This window comes from Paramormyrops kingsleyae, chromosome 3, assembly GCF_048594095.1.
Source record: "Paramormyrops kingsleyae isolate MSU_618 chromosome 3, PKINGS_0.4, whole genome shotgun sequence".
NCBI lineage: Eukaryota > Metazoa > Chordata > Actinopteri > Osteoglossiformes > Mormyridae > Paramormyrops > Paramormyrops kingsleyae.
In genome coordinates, this window is record NC_132799.1 from 26,517,814 (window position 1) to 26,538,841 (window position 21,028).

Sequence of the window (21,028 nt, forward strand, 5' to 3'; positions counted from 1 at the left end):
TCGGATTTGAGGACAGGAGGCCAAAAATCGCTTTATTTTGGTATGTTTGGCAGAGAGAGGCAGCCCACAATGGTTCTGTCAGCTTCGCACCATGGAAATGCTCAAAAATAAAATATCAAAACCAGTCCATGAGACACTTACACAGGGCCCAGTTACTCCGGACAAGATACGAAGCCCCCGAAAGAATTCACAAGACCTTCGATGTTATTTTACATCACAGCATGTACCGCAGGTTGTATAACAGTTCCACAAATTATTGCACAAATAATATTTTAAAGCAGGTATTTAAATGTCATTTGGCACAGCAATAACAGTCATTTGGGAACTAATGCAAATGTGAGATTAAATGGCGACTTCGGAACTGATCCCAGTGTTTTACACAAGTCGAAAATGACACACTGAGGATAAAAGGCAGTGCCACGATTTCCAAAAGATTCCGGAAATTCACTAACAGAACACTCTATAAAAAGGACGAGAGAGGAGCTGCACACTGGGACAGTCTGCTGTCCCAGATAGCTCTCTTTGGGGGGTGTTTCAGTTTATTAATATGCTTATTACAGTGGAAAATTTACACGAGTAAATAAAATACTACTACTATTTAAGAAGGAGTGGTTTCCCAAGCTGGGCTCATATGCTGGATATGCAGGTCACTGGTTTCCTCTTCAGAAACCACGGTTACAGTACGCATGCTACGCACAGCGGGGAGAGTCACTGCACACCACCTCCAAAGTGATACATCACCACGCTGAAGCCTCCCATATGTGGTGCAGAGAACATTCCAAGAGTGCGTTTCAGCATGATCACCAGGTCTGGGACTGTGGCAGGGCTAAATTAAAATAAGCAACAGTCATCCACATAATACTGTAGCTCAAGAAGGACAGTGCTGTGCTAATGATGCACAGGTTATGGGCTCGAATCCCTAAGGTCAACCATAAATTGTAACCTTTTTCCTCTAGTGTTGGGATGAATTTGTCTGAAAAATGAGTTAAAATAATTCAAATGTGTAAGGGCCTGATTTCAAATAGATGGACTGCCAAAGCTGTCTTCTGTGGCTATGATCATTTAAAGGTGAGTTTTTAAAGCTAAGCAATGCAGGTGAGGGAGGGGGAGAGAGAGAGAGAGTGAGAGAGAGAGAGAGAGAGAGAGAGAGAGAGAGAGGCTGTGAATGGCCTCAGAGAGCACGCCCACTGACACGCCAAGGCGTTACGCGCCATTTGGACGGCCGGTCCTGCTGAGTCACTGCACGGCAGCATTAGAGAGGCAAGCGAGAGTGTCACCTGAAGATATAACTCATTCAAAGATTATGAGCGAAACTCCAAAAACAAAAAAAGCATTCTTTTGGTCAGAGATCTAAAACAATGAAGAACTGAGCCAAAGTTCAATCCCAAAAGTCTGACATTGCAATAAAAATGTTTAAATAGAAGAAAAGAACAAAACAAGAGAAAAATAAAAATGAAAAATTGAATTAAAAACAGACCCCCCCCCCCAAAAAAAAAAGAAAAACAAACATTTAATGTATAATGAAAAACCTTGTACCTTTTGTTCACAATGTTTCTGGGGTATTTTATAACAACTACTGCTACAGAGCGAGAATCCCAGGAAGAAGATATTCAGGCAGACATAGGTGTAGGTACCGCAGCCCCAGCGGGGGGAGGGGGACAAGACCTCTCTCCCCCACCACCAGGTGCCCGAGACAGAGGGCACCTCCCAGAAGCTGAGGTTAGATAGGTGCGGGGGCTTGGGCACGCCCCCCCGGCTGGGAGGAGGCCTTCTGGGTGCTCCAGCGTGTCTCTTTGTAGGCAAACCAAGCATTTCCCGCCCAAACCATCATGTTTAGGTAGCCGACCACCTGCAGAGGTTAGGAGAAAAAAAAATGCAGGATTACCTGAATTATGTCAGATGCACAAAAACAGATTACAGGCTATCTATAATAATACATGTCATATTTTATAAGCTTGCATCCACAGTGTCAGGATGGCCGTGTGGTCTAAGGCTCCAGACTCAAGGGTAATTCCCCTTCACGTTCTGGTCTCTGAATAGAGGGATAGGTTTGAATCCCATTTCAGACACAAATACTTTAATGAATTTTCAATAAGGTATATTTCTCTAAATGTGTGTGATATTCTCCTCAGTGTTCATTCTACACAGTTAAACGGCTGGTTTTTGATCACCTGACCAGTGGCGACAATGCAGAGCGTGACGGGACTCACCACAGAGATGTTGAGGCTCCGCATGCTGGCGTAATCGGTGACCTCACAGGTCACGCCCAACTCGTGGCAGAGGGGCAGTATTGCCCTGACCGCCTCTGTGCCCGTGGCCTCCTTCACGAGCTGCAGGCCCCTCGCCCAAGCCGAAGAGGAGACCATCCAGAAGAAGGCGAAGAACACAGTCATCAGAAAGTCCTGTGGGTTGGGGGTTAGTGTCAGGTCGAGTCACAGCAATTGTGGGTAATACTGCCCCCATGATCCTCCATTCCCGAGGTAACACTGAGTACCACTGCCTCAGTAATCAATCATTCCTGAGTAACATTACCGCCATGATCTGCCATTCCTGAGTAACACTGCCCCTGTGATCCACCATTCCTGAGTAACACTGCCATTCCTGAGTAACACTGCCCCCGTGATCCACTATTCCTGAGTAACACTGCCCATTGTACTCCAGTCCTGAGTAACATTAAGTAACACTTCCCCTCTGATGCATCGTTCCCTTGTACTCCAGTCCTGAGTAACATTAGGTAACACTGCCCTTGTAATCTGCTGTTCCCTTGTGCTCCAATCCTGAGTAACACTAGGTAACACTGCCCCTGTAATCTGCTGTTCCCTTATACTCCAGTCCTGAGTAACACTAGGTAACACTGCACCTCTGATCCATCGTTCCCTTATACTCCAGTCCTGAGTAACACTAGGTAACACTGTCCCTCTGATCCATCGTTCCCTTAAACTCCAGTCCTGAGTAACACTAGGTAACACTGCCCCTCTGATCCATCGTTCCCTTATGCTCCAGTCCTGAGTAACACTAGGTAACACTGCCCCTCTGATCCATCGTTCCCTTAAGCTCCAGTCCTGAGTAACACTAGGTAACACTGCCCCTCTGATCCATCGTTCCCTTATGCTCCAGTCCTGAGTAACACTAGGTAACACTGCCCCTCTGATCCATCGTTCCCTTATGCTCCAGTCCTGAGTAACACTAGGTAACACTGCCCCTCTGATCCATCGTTCCCTTAAGCTCCAGTCCTGAGTAACACTAGGTAACACTGCCCCTCTGATCCATCGTTCCCTTATGCTCCAGTCCTGAGTAACACTAGGTAACACTGCCCCTCTGATCCATCGTTCCCTTATGCTCCAGTCCTGAGTAACACTAGGTAACACTGCCCCTCTGATCCATCGTTCCCTTATGCTCCAGTCCTGAGTAACACTAGGTAACACTGCCCCTCTGATCCATCGTTCCCTTAAGCTCCAGTCCTGAGTAACACTAGGTAACACTGCCCCTCTGATCCATCGTTCCCTTAAACTCCAGTCCTGAGTAACACTAGGTAACACTGCCCCTCTGATCCATCGTTCCCTTATGCTCCAGTCCTGAGTAACACTAGGTAACACTGCCCCTCTGATCCATCGTTCCCTTAAGCTCCAGTCCTGAGTAACACTAGGTAACACTGCCCCTCTGATCCATCGTTCCCTTATGCTCCAGTCCTGAGTAACACTAGGTAACACTGCCCCTCTGATCCATCGTTCCCTTATGCTCCAGTCCTGAGTAACACTAGGTAACACTGCCCCTCTGATCCATCGTTCCCTTAAGCTCCAGTCCTGAGTAACACTAGGTAACACTGCCCCTCTGATCCATCGTTCCCTTATGCTCCAGTCCTGAGTAACACTAGGTAACACTGCCCCTCTGATCCATCGTTCCCTTATGCTCCAGTCCTGAGTAACACTAGGTAACACTGCCCCTCTGATCCATCGTTCCCTTAAGCTCCAGTCCTGAGTAACACTAGGTAACACTGCCCCTCTGATCCATCGTTCCCTTAAACTCCAGTCCTGAGTAACACTAGGTAACACTGCCCCTCTGATCCATCGTTCCCTTATGTTCCAGTCCTGAGTAACACTAGGTAACACTGCCCCTCTGATCCATCGTTCCTTTATGTTCCAGTCCTGAGTAACACTAGGTAACACTGCCCCTGTAATCCATCGTTCCCTTATACTCCAGTCCTGAGTAACACTAGGTAACACTGCCCCTCTGATCCATCGTTCCCTTATGCTCCAGTCCTGAGTAACACTAGGTAACACTGCCCCTCTGATCCATCGTTCCCTTAAGCTCCAGTCCTGAGTAACACTAGGTAACACTGCCCCTCTGATCCATCGTTCCCTTAAGCTCCAGTCCTGAGTAACACTAGGTAACACTGCTCCTCTGATCCATCGTTCCCTTATGCTCCAGTCCTGAGTAACACTAGGTAACACTGCCCCTCTGATCCATCGTTCCCTTAAGCTCCAGTCCTGAGTAACACTAGGTAACACTGCCCCTCTGATCCATCGTTCCCTTATGCTCCAGTCCTGAGTAACACTAGGTAACACTGCCCCTCTGATCCATCGTTCCCTTATGCTCCAGTCCTGAGTAACACTAGGTAACACTGCCCCTGTAATCCATCGTTCCCTTAAACTCCAGTCCTGAGTAACACTAGGTAACACTGCCCCTGTGATCCATCGTTCCCTTATGTTCCAGTCATGAGTAATACTAAGTAACACTGCCCCTCTGATCCATCGTTCCCTTAAACTCCAGTCATGAGTAACACTAGGTAACACTGCCCCTGTGATCCATCGTTCCCTTATGTTCCAGTCATGAGTAATACTAAGTAACACTGCCCCTGTAATCCGCTGTACCTTTATACTGCAATCCTGACCAGCCCTCCGGCGAAAACGTGACATTGGGCAGGAAAATGGGCCCTTTGCTTCGCATTTAGGACTTTCTAGATGCATAAGGGAGTGTGACCGGGACGGCATCCTCTATGCAGACTCACGGCGATGGGGCAGAGGTCAGAGTCCCTGTAGATGTGCATGTACCCCACGTAGGCGAGCAGCGCCAGCAGACAGTAGAGGAAGGCCAGCACGCCGACGGCCACGAAGAACTCGGCCGACGAGGACACGTCCTGCACCAGGTGGGTCTGCGGCACTGTGTGGTTACAGAGGGTCCCGTTGGTCTCCACCAGCAGCACCTGGTTCAACCTGGGGAGTGTGTGTGCAGGGGGGGGTCAGGCCTCTCAGTGGGGATTAGATAAAGATGTTTGTTATTGTTGCAATACGGTGCAGTTCTTACGTGAGTTCTTACCCCTGCATACCACAGCACCAAACATAAACAAAGTAAAAAAAAAAAAAAAAAAAAAAACAGAAAATGGCATTGCCTTAACCAAAGAAGCACATGCAGCTCGGGGATATTCTGACCCCGATTTCTTAATTGTGCATCACTATGGGGAAAAAGAAGTATTTGCTGAGCAAATAAAATGTAAATCCATCCATCTGTCCATCCATTTTCTGTAACCGCTTATCCCGCCTATCCCGGAAGCTATGGGCACAAGGCAGGGAGGGGCGTCCACCTAAATTGTAAATGTAAAATATAATTAATCTCCTAAACAGTATCAGATCAACCTGGATCCAGTGCAGTCAAACAGTGACATCAATTCTTGATTACTGTGTCAAATTAGGCAGTAATCAGCTGTGTACAGTAATCTCACCCACCTTGGGTTTCAAAACCTTGCTTCCCCATCACTTATTGAAAGTGAAACATCCCCCTATGGTTCAGTCTTTGTCTGGAGCCAGAGGGAGACTAATGAGGCCCGGGGATGCCTGACGATATGCCTGACTCAAATAAATGCTTTAAGTGTCACCAGATGTTAAGTGAGATATACGACAAGAGCCTCATGGGTAACGACAGGGCATGCTGGGTAAATAAAGTGAGCTAGAGCATAAACCGGAACTGACCTGAACGGGTAGCTAAACGTTACATTCAGAGTCTCGTTTCTGCCTCCGCCGCAGAAGATTGAGGCCACGTTTCTCCCCACGTATCCAGCACAGCATCCAAAGGCAAGGACTGCCATCAGCTGCAAAACAAACACGTCACTCCACACACACAAAGAGGCTGGGGCGTCCTCAGGACAGACCGTCTGAGCCACAGTCTTCTGACGTCTGGAGAAATGAAACATACGCCGCCATCAAAAGGTTGAGCTCAAAGTCGAAGAGACCCCCCAGGGCCACAAAGTGCCCCATTCGTCACCGTTAGCTTTTTCGTGGTATATTTGATGTAGCCATGAGTAAAAATGAGACACTAACTGTCTTTCAAGGCATTAGTAGCGTTGTGAGCCTGTACATTTCCACAGTTCCGATAACCATCTTCTTCTCATAGCCCCTATTTACACTGCATTCTCTGGAGCATTTACAGAAAAATGCTGGTCCGTTAAATCCCTCAGCCCCCATAAATTCAATCCGATACATAAAAATAAATAGGAACAAGTAACCAGTCGGCCGGAAAGAGTTTTAACACATGCCATCGTTTTATTTTTATCTGTTGAACGGAAAACTCCTCTTTGTTTTTTTTGACTGATTTTTGACGTGTCAGAATAACTATAATTACCAATCACGCCAAACTGTAAAAATGCTATAGGCCTAGTTAAAAAGACTACACAATTACAGTTTCATCTTAAATGTTTCCTTACAATGTGAATAGAGGGACATTTGACTAAAGAAATGATCTTTACTACTATACGGTTCAACAGTACTTTAATACTAAAGCAGGTTAATGAATTGCAAGCTATGCCGTTTTTAAAACCAATGTTAATATCGGCTTGCAGCGAAGAATAACCAAAATGCCCCTTACTTTGCCAAGAAAAGTAAATTATTAAAGAAAATGCATTAACATATAACATAAGCAACCTACATTTTCAGTAAAGGTTAAAAAGGCCATTGGATACAATAATAACACAATATGACCGCTGTTATAAAATCTGTGCATCTACATTAATTGGAAAACCATCGAGTAAAATGGAAAAAAATCGAAAAGTAATACTAATTATTTTGCCTAAAGTAAGTGCATATTTGGATGGATTAGAAAACCACCGTGGACATTCTCCGCGCACGGACTAGCTAAAAAAACAAAAAAAAGTATAATAATCAAATTTAAAATACTTTTCATATATGTATAATTAGCTATTTTCTGGAACTCGTTAGACGGAATCATATGTACCGTATTTTGTCATTTTAGCAGAGTAAAAAGACAGAAGTCTCGGAATCGTGAGCATAAGTAATTAATTATATCGGCCATTACAGTGAGGAATGTAGCAACTCACCCACTCCAGGACTTTGATAAAACCTAGCGGTTCTTTAAGAGGAGCCCAGTTTAGCCGAAGTCCCGTCATCATCTAAACTGCAGCTAAAACACCCCTAAAAACAAGAAAACGACTCAGCAAAGCCTACAGAAACACAAACTTAAAGTCTGCCGGAGTCTCTCGGCGATTTTTACTGCCGGGGAAAACTGAGCGCCCCTCCTTTTTCTCTGCAAAATGATATGCTGGCACTTTCCTTGTTTTAAGCTGGAAGTTGGCGAGAAGGTCTCTGACCAGCTGCTTAACTTATTTCACCGTAACATAATATTTAGATCAGAAGAGTTTTACTTAAAAACTTGAACAGTTTAACTTAATTTTACATCCAGTCAAGTGCTCAGAATCCCCTTAAATTCAGAAAGCCGATATTTTAATACCACTGCATATATAGTATCATCATTTCAGACACTCCGTTATCGGACATTTACTGTGCGATGCCTTCTCCTCCGCTTTGACGCCTCTGCGTCTGCAGCCCCCAAATGTCTCGGGAAATCTCCCCCCCGGGTCTCATTCGGCGTCATCTGACTTGCAGCAGCGCGTGTCACAGCACCGGGATGTGCTGGGTTCGGGGCTCTTACAACGCAAACTGCACCGACAAGGACAGACCTAACAGCTAAAATATTTTTAAAAGCTTTTGCCAGAGAGGACAAGGAAAGGTCAAAGGGCCGAAGACAGCTTAATCATTTGTGATCTCATTTTTATTTAGTCCGCACTTTATAAATGTCGAAACTAAGAATACCTGATGTAGGCATGCATAGGGTAGAAATAGCACAACGGGCCTGTATTTTTCAGTCATTTATATTAAAATCATATTTCGATGACAAAAACTTACACAAAATACATCACGTTTAGTTTATGGAGGGCTTTATATCCAGGTGTGCAAACGAAAGACAAGCATTTAAAATGTTGAGAATTTGTTTTGTTTTTTTAAATCATCAGCAAAACCACCAAGTAGTCACTGAGAAAGTAAATACTGGACTAACGTGAAATTTAAGATTGTTTTGTATTTTTATTATTTTACAGAAAAAGGTGGAATGGACGCACCTCCAATTTACATGAGGGAAGAGGGTATTGGACAGATACAGATGGTGATTAATTTAATGGCCTAACGGTACAATCAGTGACACCTTAAAAACTGAGAAAGGAGGCAATGAAGAGACAGACAGACAGACGGTACAAAAGCTAAATTCTTCACAAAGATTATCGGTCAATTCACAACATTCACACAACACTATGGACTTGTGAACTAAAAGCAGATTCAGACCACAATCTGAGGTCAGGTGTTTTTTTTTTTTTATCTCTGTATAAAATGGGTTTTGACAAAAAATAATTATATATTCTCTATTTCTTCCCAGCCTGTCACCTTCCTCGAGTTTCAGGTCTATATACAAGAGAAAGGAACTTTGGCCACATCATTCTTAATAGAAATACTCACTTAAGTTTCCCCATCATAAAAAAAAATATTTCTAAAGTCTGTAGTGAAGTAAAAGTATAAAAAATTGTCAAATCAAACACTGGTAAAATAATTACAGTTTCTCATAATTTAATAAAAGCGACATTCTGAAGTATGTTTTCTAAATTATAGAAAACAAATGTATTAAATATTTGTACTTTGTACAAAATAAGCAGTTGTCTTACAGTACGGATCCCGAGAATGCAGTGGGTTTACTCTGCAGTGGGTTTACTCTGCTTTTGAAGACAGCCAGTGCTACTTTAAACTAGCTTAATATCAGCATATGGCCTCTGAAACAGCAAAAAAGAAAAAAACGTCTAGTTTTCAGAGAAAGAAAGGAAAAAAAAAAAAGTAAAGACTAAAAAAAACTCCTTTCTATTCATCAGCTTTTTCTGCCAGGAGAAAAGTCTTGGGTATGAAGTAGTCTACTTTCAGCATAAACACTTCTCAAAATCAGCAACGTTTAACAATTACCTTAGAGCCCGTGATTAAGTCTATAGAAACTTTCATTAATAGTGAAATAAACATTTCATTTCCTTCAAAAATTTGCATGGTCATTAGGACGATTGGTTTTACATACAGCGATACAAATCATCTAAGTGCAGCGATCCATCTTTTGTTGTTGTTCTCTTAAAACTACACTGAAGCCTACCAAAGATTCAGAAATCTGAAACACAAGAGAGCTCTGGACACAGAGTAAAGGCAAAATCTCAAACTCTGCAAGCCTACGGGCCCAATCTGGAGCCGCTGCTTGGGTCCCTCCCCCACTCCCGTGGTCCTTTAAGGTGCAGACGACAGTCCAGTGAAGCAGCTACTGCAGCTCACTCTCCACCAGCCGGGCGTTCTCCCGGACCTCGTCGAAGGAGTACGTCTTTAATATCGTGCCGTTCCTGAAAACCGTGTGCAGAAGGTCCTGGCGGGGGAGAAAAGGGCGGGTCGTGATCACACAGATGAAACAGATGAGGAAGAAGACTGGATCCTGCAGATGGGCGTGACGCGAAAACTGAAGCTTCATCTCTAGAGCACAGCATGCACTGAAACAGTCAAACCAATACAGCAGATGCAGGACACGGGAGAGCAGATGCAGGACACGGGAGAGCAGATGCAGGACACACGAGAGCAGACTAATACATACCACTCCATACTCTTCAAGGTCGCCCTTCCCTTCTTCCAGGGTGACAAAGTCCCCGCTTTGCGTCCTGTGTAAGGACAGACGGCCTTTCTTTGACCTTTTATTGGGGTCTGCTACTGGGTCTTTGAACACATTTACCTGTAGCGGGACAACATTTCGTCATTGGCTATTCCACAAGTCACATGATGAGTTCCAGACATCTGGTCATCTAGTATCTCACAGTTAGACCACCTGACACGGTTATAGCTCACCCACCGAATGGCAAATTGTCCATCATCATCTTGGAGTAGGTCGCCAGCACTGAGACACTCACCCCCTGTCCGTTGGTCACCACGTAGCTGCACTTGAAGGAGCAGTTCAGCAAGTCTCGGGTCAGCTTCTGTAGCAGGGCACCACCCGACCCGAATGCGATGTTCTCGATGCTCCAGCGGTGCTTCTTCATCCCCTCGACAATCTGTACCAGAATTTGGCGTGGGTGCCATACAGTAAGACATCCCCCAAGACACAAATAACCGCCCATATCTAGAGCCCAAGTAGGTCGCTCAGAAACCACACCTCCTGCAAGGTGTTGATGTCGACTCCATCCCCCTGGATCACACGGATGTAGGGTGGCAAGACCTGAAAACCCTTAGTGTTCTCTCTTGGGAGGAACTTCTTTCCTAAAATCTCCAGAACCTGAAACAGGGAATAACCCATTATAGCCATTATGGTCTAATATGATGACACACAGAGAAGCTTTCAGGAGGGTGAATGAAGCTTGATGTTTTCAGTGCTGCATTAAACGGCAAATTGATGCCAAGGTCAAGGGAACCAATACTGCATTATGGATGAGAATGAGGCTGACATTCAAGGCTATAGCCTGGGTATGAGTGAGGCCTACTTTCAGAACTATAGCCTAGATATGAGTAAGGCCTACATTCAAAGCTATAGCCCAGGTATGAATCAGGCTTACATTTATAGCTAGATCCTGGATATGAATGAAGCTTACTTTCCATTCAGTGTCTCTGCTCAAGATTCCACTTAGGAGAACGTCCTTAACACCCAGACTGTGCCTGAGGATGACACCAAGCTCTGAGTGAGGCCTACCTTCAGCACCGTGTCCAGCGGGTTTCCAGAGTCTGGCCGGACCACCAGAGGAGCATCTGCACTCCGACTCTCAATAAGGCTTCTTAAGTCCTCTCCCCAGATCTTCTCACAGGCGTTGTAGATGTCATAGCTGTCGCTGACTATAGACACGGGCACTGAAGGGAACTGCTTCACGATATGCTCGAAGGCATCTTTCTCGTGGTCCTTCCCCCAGGCAGTGATCGTGCTTGAAGAACAAGAAGAATGATGGGAAAAAAAGCAGAGAAGAAACCCCACCATAGACAGTTTTTAAAGGGAACTGAAATCAAGTTTTGCTCCCACAATGCATTGCAACTCTGAAGCCACTAGATGGCATCAGAATGAACTCCGCATCCCCTAAGGAGAAAAAATATTCCCCATAAATAAATTACGTCTCCTACACTGCAGTTTTTAAAGCGGATTAATAGGTCACATTGGGGAAAGTGCAAGACAAAGCGCTTTATTCTGTGATAAACAAGAGGAACTGGACAAGCACAGAGCTGTGTTCACAAGAGACCCATCTGTCATGGGTTACCTGTGCTCTGCGGCTGGCACAGAGAAGCCAGGCACCGGGTCCTTGGTGCCGTAGTACTTCTTGATGACACAGATGCCGGCGACGGTGTCGGTTCCCTTGAAGTTCACCAGATGCGCGGAGGCGCCGATGCCAGCCGTCTGAAAGCGGAGCGAAGTCATCACATCGGCAGCACGAAGAGACACCTCAAATGGGGCATATTACACAGTAACTCATGTGCCACAGTGGTGTTTTGACACCGGTATCACTGTCATGTTGGACCTTGAGCCAATATAAACCAGCCGTCACATTTGGAAATGGGCTTTAAGCAAAAGATCGTGCGAAACATGAGTCAGGCCGAGCGTGTCTGGTGAGGGGTGCGATGCGGGCATCGTTGTAGCCGGGGCCCGGCGGAGGACGTACCTCCTGCGAGGAGACCCCTCTGTAGCCGAAGTCATGCAGTTTGTACTCAAGGCCATCCAGGTTCCCAGAGGTTTCCACCAGATACCTGGCCAGGATCTTCTTCTGCTCCCTGGAGTTTGTGGCCACTGTGATAGGGTACCAGATCTGAACCAGGATTGTCTGCAGGAGGGGAGGGTTGAAAATTGGCAAGCTAGGTATGTGACGGGAAACACCACAGCCCTTCTAACCAAACGACAGCACGTCAGCTAAAGAAAGGAGGTTCGAGGGGATTGGGCTTAAGGCCAAACCACACAGCACAGAGTCCACAAGTGGAGAAAGTGACAATCCAGACCCACTATCAAGGCGCCGAAGCAGGTACATATTCACTAGGGAAGTATCAGGTGAGGTTTTGTATTGCTTTTACTTTAATGATTATGGGCGGCACAAAGCATTACGCCTCCCATGCAACATAAAACGGAAAAAAGTAAATTATACATGCACACAATCATTGATTCACTGCTGGACGTGAGCCTGGCTGTTTGTACAGCTGCAGTTCCTGAAACAGCTGTGGAATTTTATTAGTTTCATCTTGTTCTGCCAGTTGATTTGTTAATTGTAGGTCTTCCTAGATTAGGCATGCCCAGTTGCGACGATTAATTAAACAGCTCATTGAACATGTTCGCGTGTTTGAGTGAGTGAGCGAGCGAGGGAGAGAGAGAGAAACACACAGCCAGCATCCTCTGCGGAACAAACCGAATCTCCGCTTTATCACCTGCCCTAACCTTGTGTGTCTGCCTCCAGTGCCGAGGCTTACTTATCTCGTACAAGATAAACAATTGCACAAGGACGGTGATATTTGTGCGCCGTTGCAGAAGCCTCGTCCGCGGAACACTCTGGCTCGCAGGCCGCCTCGCTCGCAGGCCGCCTCGCACGCAGGCCGCCTCGCACGCAGGCCGCCTCGCACGCAGGCCGCCTCAGCTCTTCACCACTGAGAGGGTCCCATTTCATCCAGGGTAAATCAGTCACTATGTGAAGTTTAAGACTCATTCCAGTCTTGATGCGGGGGGGGGGGGGGCAGATATATTTGACAGAGGGATGGGAGCAAGAAGTGGGGGTGTGTGTCAGTTTTGGGGTTTCTTACACTGTAGGAGAGGGACAAACACAAAAGGTCTGAGCTGTGGCAGAGGGGGAGACAGAGAGGAAACAAGACAGGCATAGGACCTATGGACAGATGAGCAGGTTTGGGGACTGTCTGCCCCTGTCTGTCAGGAGCTGAGAGACGAACAGCATCGTGTTTTATATTAGACATCGGTTACGGCGAAATGCCCCTCCCTCGAAACTCCACATCCTCCCCTAGTATTACAGCAAACTATAGGGACTCAAAGAGACAATCAGCCCTAACCCAGGAGTAACCTTTACATCGGCTTACTTGCCGCTCCCAACACCAGCATCTGCTTATTTTAGCACAACTGACCCCAGTGCTCAGGAATGACGACACGCCTTCACCAGCATCCACACGGAAACACTGCGCAACACGGAGCAACAGAATTACTCAAATCACAGCTGCCTCTGGCTGCAATCGGCCGACACCTTGCACAATGTTACACAAAACTCCTCCGCCACCCATGGCCACGCCCCCCCCCCCCATCCCATCTGTATCAGATGCAAAACCCAGACATTGCTGCCATGTTCTTTCCTTCAAAAATGAGCTAAAGTCATGCCTGCTGTATTCCAAGGTCACCAGGAAACAGAAAGCAGAGCGTCCGGTCAGCGCGTTAAAAACAATGCCTGACGCTGCCATGCTCTGCTCAGCCACAGACAGGTGCAAGCGGAAGGTGTGGGGGGGGAATTTTAATCAGGCACATCCCAGGGCAGCCAGTATCACGGAAGGCAGGGGCTGTACTCAAAACGATTCACTCACTCGCTTTTCCCTACCTAAGGAATTAGTCAGTGAAACAGAGTGTCTGTATAATCCAAGTATACTTTGACAGATGACATTTGCAAAATATGGTAATTAATGGAATAAAGGTGACAGAGAGAACATGGATGTGTAAGACTATCATTAATTTAAAATGCTATTATTGAGTTTTTTCAAATTGAAGTGTCAACTTCAGTCTTTGGAAAGATCACTATTTCTTTATTTAAAGTGCTTACATTTGTGTTGCCTTCTTGCGTTTGTGTTACAAGCAGTGAGTTGATGAAACATCACTGCATACACTGAGCATGCCAGTGTATGCCGTCTGCACGACACAATTCATGGTGCATTGTGGATGTTTTACAGTGCACCAGGGCATATTACTGACCTCCACTGAGCATGCCAGTGTATGCCGTCTGCACGACACAATTCACGGTGCATTGTGGGTGTTTTACAGTGCACCAGGGCGTATTACTGACCTCCACCCAGTTGGTGAGCCAGTAGCACTCGGGATCGGTGTTCTCCACGGTGAAGAGCACGTTTCCACGCGGGATGACGCAGCCCTCTGGCACCGCCTTGATCTCGATGGGAAGGTGCCCGTCGTACTTCTGAAATTGGGTGGATGGCACATAGGGTTCAATATGCGTACTTCACCATACTCGTGTTCTCATGTACCCATTTTACGTCATCTTCCATTGCCGAAAACCAATTCCAATCCAAAATACACAATAATAATAGAGGAAGTACAGAGGACAGCTAAAATCCCTGGATGTCGTTCTTTCCCCGTCCCAAATATCAAGGATACGTCGGCTACATTCTCACCGAATGAGACCAATCCCGTGATTTATTGCATCCTAAATATATTCTTGGGAGGCAACTTAGCAAGACCGATCTTGCAAAGAACGCAAGTACAATATTTGCGTTCTTGGTATTGACAAACACCCGTGCTCTTCTGCCGCAATCCTGTTGCAGGCTGTACAACCATCAACTGTTTTGGTCGTGTCTGTCTGCCAAGAACTGCGGTTTTCTCAAGGGAAATGGAATAGGACTTAATGGGGATGTGGTAAACACAGAAAGTCCCCCTGCGCACATTCTAGCTATAAAGTAGAGGTGCACTGATCTGCTATCCGGACCGGTATCGGCACTGATCCATACCTATTAGATGGAACGGGTATCAACCATATGGGATCAATCCATGTCCAACACTTTAGTTTTCAGAAGTCTGTAAAAAGCTCCTATTTCTTTTTAAATCCCTTTGTACAATCAATCGCACGACAGCTATATGTGAGTCTTGCCGCATTCAATCTGAACGCTGACGCTCTTACTCAGTGGGTGTGACCACAGTGACGTCCACCTTCTGTGATGTCATGCACATGCCCTCCATTTTACGCTTTTAACAAATGTAATATGTGTAAATGTTGAATGTAATATCACACTAAACAAGTGACGCATTTGCCAGTGGGCGAAAAATCGTGGGGCATTTTAAGCATTTGCTACTTTCATATACTCACTTGGAGGATATTCAAACTGAACTGCAAAACTGCAGTTAAAAAAACAAGATGTACAAATGAGGTGGTACACTACGTTATATATGTATCTAGTAGCCTATTTAACAAAGTGTTTTTGACATACTTTTTTCCATTTGTATTTGCTAGCTTAAAAAGAGCTCTGGTAGACTGATACTCATATCAGCCGATAGCCTCTGTTCAGGTATCAGGATCAAATCGGCACGCGGTATAACATAAAGCTTACGTGCAATAGCGGCCAGATGGAAATTCACATAGTCTAATAAGCTGAATCCAAGATGCAATTAAATAAACAAAACAAAAAAGCGCAGCTTCACACCTCAAGGATGTAGTTCCAGCCTTTCTCGTTGAAGACGTCGTCCTGGAAGTGCTCCCTATACACCTCCTTGGCCTCCTGGATCTTTTCTCGGGTGATGACCTTTCCTGGGGATATGCAACAAAGCGGGACAAGTTGGACAAGTTGTCACTCAACAGCAAGGGCTCATCAAACGAGACGCCTGGGGGTTACAGTTAAAGCCACAGAGTTCTAGAAACCCCCCCCCCCCCCTCCAGGCCCATGGGCCAACAGCCGAGAATACTGCAATTACCCTGCATAGACGTAAGCAGCAGGAACCTCCTAGATTTACTGCCCAGACCCACTCACTGAAAGCTCACCACGATGAGGGCTCTTCTGTTTCAGTTATCGTTTTTAAGGAAAAAAACAGGATCTGGTTCAGCTACTGGCTACAGGAAGCTACAGGAAGCCTCATCTCACATGTGAGAACTGTTACACAAAACGGAGACTAAACAACACACTCACCTTGTAAGTACTTGTGGAGAATGTACTGTAAGCCGTAGAAGACAGTCTTGTCATACTTGACCTTCCTGTCCTTAGTGGAGTTTGTCTTCTTCTCACGACACTCAAAGTATGAGTAGACCTTACTGGTGTTGGGTGGGTACTGCTTGTAGTGGGTCACCTGAATGGGAACGGAAACCCACTGAAATTCAGCACTGCAGAAACCGCATGAGACGTTACTGCAATTGCAACACGACCAGAACCAGCACTCAAGTGGTAACTGCATGCGAGTCTGGGAGTCCTTCATTCTGGAAACTTCCCTTTTCTTTTGTACAAAGGGTTCTACCCAATTGCTAACAACAGCACAGATGAACTCATCTTCTAACATTCCACAAAATGTGCATGGGGGGGGATGAACCTTATAGACTATGCCTGCTCCCAACAGAGGGACCTGCATCTGATAAAGTTGTGACAGTGACTGCAAGTAATGCTGCTGAAGGCGACGACGGAACAGCAAGACTCCACCAAGTTTGAGTGACCCCTAGAATGGTTAAGGGTCCGTTCCATATATACAAACTATACAAACAAGAGGAGGCCGTTCGGCCCATCGAGCTCGCTTGGGGAGAACTTAACTAATAGCTCAGAGTTGTCATAGAGGGTCAGTGTGGGTAGCTGAACCCCATATCGATAACGATAATTGATACTTTATTGATCCCTGTGGGAAAATTCTCCTTACGCCTCCAGCAACCAGCTCCCTGTAGGTGAGAGCAAGCTGGACGTGAAGGGCAGCCACCCGTTGTGGCGCCCAGGGAGCTGGGGGGTTAAGGACCTCGCTCAAGGACCCGCAGAAGTGGCGAGGCTAGGCTCGAACCGGCAACCTCCTGCTCACAGGCACAGAGGCCGAACCACACGCTGCCCCCCCACATTGAGTAGGTAGGAGAGTGCGGGGCTGTTTACAGACACTGATAAAGGGATCAGGTCGCACGTACAGAGTAGCTACGACGCTCAGCCCAGCCTGACCCCCCAGCTGCTGAGTGAGAGAAGGTTCCTGGCCAGCACTCACACACTGACATTTGTTTCACCGTCCCAGAATGCGGGGCCTAAATGTCACCCTGTTCTATGGTTTCACCTATCCTGCTCCCCTCCGTACGGAGAGCACGTCGGGCCAATAAACTCAAGCGCACGCATTCGCAAACACAGACCAAGCTCTGCGTGGGCAGGGGTGGTGGCATGCAGTGGTTAACGGACTGTCGAGGAGAGAGGATTTACAGCACGGCGTCCAGTGCAGGGACACAAGGCAAAGACCTTTCGGTCTTCTTCATGAAGGTCCCCTGTCTTTGGAAACTCGTGTGTTTCGTTGCCTAGCATGTTGAGGTAGCTATCAATCCAGGTGCATAGGCACAATTTAAAAAGATACAAACTCATGCCGGCTGCCCTACAACAAATTAGCCGTCAATCTACTTAATTTACCTTTATATGTCTCAGTAATAAATAGATCTTTGTATTTACATTATTAAGTTGTGTCCCCTGCGATATCAAACTCCTTACTATGTTTCTGCACCAGACACGAGGCTCATCATTGCAGGATGACAAAGACCAGCCATGACTGGCCACACACACACTCAGCCCCCACACGGCCCAGAGGGAAGCTGGTGGGGGCCATGTTTACTTAAGTATTAAGTAGCGGCATGATAAATCCGTCATAGCATGACGATTATGGAAGAGATCATGTGACTCACAGGTTGCGGATTCAAATCCACAGAATAAAATTGATGTTGATCACTTAATAAGTAAGAGATAAAACCTAACGCAGCACTAAATTCAGGAAACTCAGGAACATGCTATATAAATTAAATTACATATAGAAATGAACCTTTCCATTACATTTTTATCCATTTCATACTTGTAATCTACATCTTCGGTACATTTCATATGTATTATTTCTGCTCACATACCGAAAGTACAGCACGGAACTGAATTTATCCCAGTTCATGGGTGAATCTCAATACCAAGAACGTAAACATTGTATTTGTGGTGTTGGGAAGACCAGTTTTGCCACCTTGCCTTCCAAAAACGAACTTGGGGCAATGAATCATAGGACTGTTCTAGTTTGGCGAGGATACAACTGATGCATACTTCATATTTGGGGTGGAACAAGAACGAGGGATTTGTACCATCCTCTGTACTTCTGTCCTTGAGTATTAGAACAATGGAATGGAAGATGATGCAAAACAGGTATGTGAGAACACAAGTAAAGTCAAGTATGCATATTCAAGTATGCCTGCTGAGATCCAAAACCAATTAAAACATTCAAGTTTTATGTCACCGGCAAGATAAAATAATTAAGGCTAATTCCCACACAGACAACGGATTCAGCAAACAGCTCAGGACAGTGGAATGTATGCAGAATGTCTTCACCTCGGACACAACCAGCTAGTTTGTCGCAAGGCAACTTGTGAAAATGTGTCCAAACTCGAACCATTTCTTCCTAATAAATGAGCCCTTTAGGGAAGGAATTCAAAATGTGACCTTGGCATTCATACTCAACAAGACTAACCTATACTATATATAGGGAAGGAAAGCCTTACAGAACTGAAAGGGAACTCTCACAGAATGGGACATTAAATCTCATTTGCAGTAAACGAAAGTGAAAGTGTATCTTTCCATTTAGTCGCTTTTAATGGACTCTGACCTTAGATATCTGCCAATAGTAAGGAAGACATAGTCTATTCAGATCTTTTAAATGAATTATGTATGAAAACATACAAGACAATAACAAGACAAACGTGACAGGTAATTCACAGACACAAATATTATATACATACTGTAATATCCACGGTTTCATTAAGTTAATTGGGAAATTGTATGCATTAAGTCAATTAAGCAATATGATTAAAATTACCTAAAATGTTTTACATAAATTACGATTAATCTAACCTACGTGATTATGACCTAGTTGCGTTAACTGTAAGGCTGTTAGAAAAGATTTCATATTCGACTTTTCATTGTCATTGCAATGTTAATGAGGAGTTACCCAGAAACCCTAAAAGCGTACGGCAACTTTCAGTTTTGATTCCTACGGTGACTTGGCGATTACGGTGGCAAAATACATGAACTAAAACCAACTTAGAGAAGCGACCAGAAACAATAAATATTTAACTAGCAACGATATCGGCGGATCACAGGGCGACGTTTCAACATCCCCGATGTCCCCCTTTCGCTCAGCATGGTAAATTTTCAGGTATCTGTTCGTAAGACAAACCAAAATAAATTAAATAATACTACCCAACGACACATTAGCGTGGAACGGGTCTCCATGGTCCCCCTTACTTTCAGTTTAATACGAGGGGAAAGCCTTTGCCTAATGGAGTCCGACCCATGCCGGCTCGGTGTTTCACTACCTGCTATTCCGCCGCTAATTTGGCCTACAGAAAACTGGCCCCAGAGCTGCGGGACGAACCGGTGGCCTTGAAGGATGAAACCACCTTGGTTCCTTCCATTCAATCGCTCGGGTCGCCCAGCCGAGCCGCAGGGAAACCACGCCGCGCAGAAAAGCATCCGCGACTCACCCGCAAAGCCCTCAGGCGGACGCCTCACCTTGTAGGAATCGGTGGCCAGCAGGAGGTTGAAGTCCGCGCATCTGTTCTCCATCTTCCCCTTGACTTGCGTGCCGCGACTGTCAGCGTTGTTGGTGTGCAGGGACTACGAGTCCGCGCTGGGGGGTTGGAGGGGACTACACGGGGAGGGAGGCGCGCAGCTCGGACGCCAGGAGGCGGGGCTGCGACTGAGTCTCCTTCGAAAGCTAGGGAAGAGATTGTGGTGACGACACAGAAGAGGGCGGGGTTACATCCGCACCTCCGGGAAAGGGAGTGTGGTGACGACACAGAAGAGGGCGGGGTTACATCTGCACCTCCGGGAAACAGAGGGTGGTGACGACACAGAAGGGGGCGGGGCTACGGCTGCGCTTAGTTGAAGGGCGTGCGGGGATCGAGGGGGCGGGATTGCCGACAGTGTCGGTGACGTCGCCGCGCTTCTGGTTCCGAGCATGTGCAAAACACAGTGCCGATGTCGCCATACGCCTGGCGTAGGTCGGGGTGACACTGTAATCTTCTCCTCCATTCTTGGAAAGACCTACACACATCAATGAGTGGTCCTGGTTTGTGCCTCCTGGTCACTGGGATGCCTGCTTGTGGCTTTATTGGATTATTTACATGCTTCGGTTGTAACTTCTTTCCGCACAAACGTTATTTTTCCGTTATGCAGGTTTGGCTTTGAAGATAAAGTTACTGTAAATATTTTTCTGTACCACCACCTTTCGCTGTTATCGGGTCGCTTTTATCGTTCAAGGGACCTAGATTATATTTACAGCTATGGTGTTCACGAGCTACTTAAACTCATTCATTTATTTCTCACTTTGTCGCCTTAAATAAACGTCGGGGATTTTTCAGTGACATTTGGTCATAAAACGAGTCATATCAGCCTACTCTATTATTGTTCAGATGTACAGCGGCAGCTGAACGGGAACGTTTCACTGTTTAAAACACTATATAATAGGCCTATACAATATTCTTAACTTTGCTTAACTTTTGTCTAAATGCCATCTGAAGTTGTTATTGCAGCAGAAAAAAAAATCCGGACCTCTCTCTCTCACATAAAGGACATTTTCCACAAACGTCGCATCCGTAAAGCCGTTCCACGGAGCATCTGAGCCAATTGTGCCAGCTTCAGCAACAGCTTCTTCCTCGAGGCTGTCAGTAAACATCCTGCGCCTTACCACCTACCCATTCCCAAGAAAACCCACCCCCACTTGCACTGGTCACATTGTCTTATTATTTAGCTGTTTATTGCCA

The 21,028-nt window shown here is 45.9% G+C and overlaps 2 protein-coding genes across 5 annotated transcripts; both read right to left on the reverse strand.

Annotated features, from left to right (window-relative positions):
* Positions 1-7,927, reverse strand: sypl1 (synaptophysin-like 1). Of its 4 annotated transcripts, none has more exons than XM_023838325.2 (6): positions 7,789-7,927; positions 7,328-7,421; positions 5,967-6,085; positions 5,009-5,213; positions 2,211-2,402; positions 1-1,849 (listed from the first exon to the last, which is right to left on the reverse strand). In XM_023838325.2, the coding sequence occupies exons 2-6, from the start codon at positions 7,397-7,399 to the stop codon at positions 1,721-1,723; spliced, it is 717 nt and encodes a 238-aa protein (XP_023694093.1). In that variant the 5' UTR covers positions 7,400-7,421; positions 7,789-7,927; the 3' UTR covers positions 1-1,720. The 4 variants fall into 4 exon arrangements, with proteins under 4 accessions (XP_023694093.1, XP_023694102.1, XP_023694084.1 ...); XM_023838334.2 differs by having other exon boundaries at positions 7,738-7,854; XM_023838316.2 differs by lacking the exon at positions 7,789-7,927 and having other exon boundaries at positions 7,328-7,731.
* Positions 7,928-8,349: 422 nt separating this feature from the next.
* On the reverse strand, positions 8,350-19,967 carry nampt1 (nicotinamide phosphoribosyltransferase 1). Its single transcript, XM_023838304.2, has 11 exons — positions 19,776-19,967; positions 16,203-16,359; positions 15,723-15,826; positions 14,357-14,485; positions 11,984-12,142; positions 11,585-11,721; positions 11,032-11,257; positions 10,501-10,620; positions 10,259-10,399; positions 9,949-10,083; positions 8,350-9,726 (listed from the first exon to the last, which is right to left on the reverse strand). The coding sequence occupies exons 1-11, from the start codon at positions 19,827-19,829 to the stop codon at positions 9,625-9,627; spliced, it is 1,464 nt and encodes a 487-aa protein (XP_023694072.1). The 5' UTR covers positions 19,830-19,967; the 3' UTR covers positions 8,350-9,624.
* Positions 19,968-21,028: the final 1,061 nt, after the last annotated feature.

Bases quoted from the DNA above. Each gene is read 5' to 3' on its own strand.
- sypl1 (XM_023838325.2), bottom strand. From the start codon at position 7,399: ATGATGACGGGACTTCGGCTAAACTGGGCTCCTCTTAAAGAACCGCTA. The intron at 5,214-5,966 runs GTCAGTTCCGGT...CACACTCCCCAG, and splicing joins ACGTTTAGCTACCCGTTCAG to GTTGAACCAGGTGCTGCTGG. The intron at 1,850-2,210 runs GTGAGTCCCGTC...TAACCTCTGCAG, and splicing joins GGAGCCTCAACATCTCTGTG to GTGGTCGGCTACCTAAACAT.
- nampt1 (XM_023838304.2), bottom strand. From the start codon at position 19,829: ATGGAGAACAGATGCGCGGACTTCAACCTCCTGCTGGCCACCGATTCC. The intron at 16,360-19,775 runs GTGAGGCGTCCG...GTTCCCATTCAG, and splicing joins TGGCCACCGATTCCTACAAG to GTGACCCACTACAAGCAGTA. The intron at 11,258-11,584 runs GTAACCCATGAC...TTGTTCTTCAAG, and splicing joins GTGCCAGCCGCAGAGCACAG to CACGATCACTGCCTGGGGGA.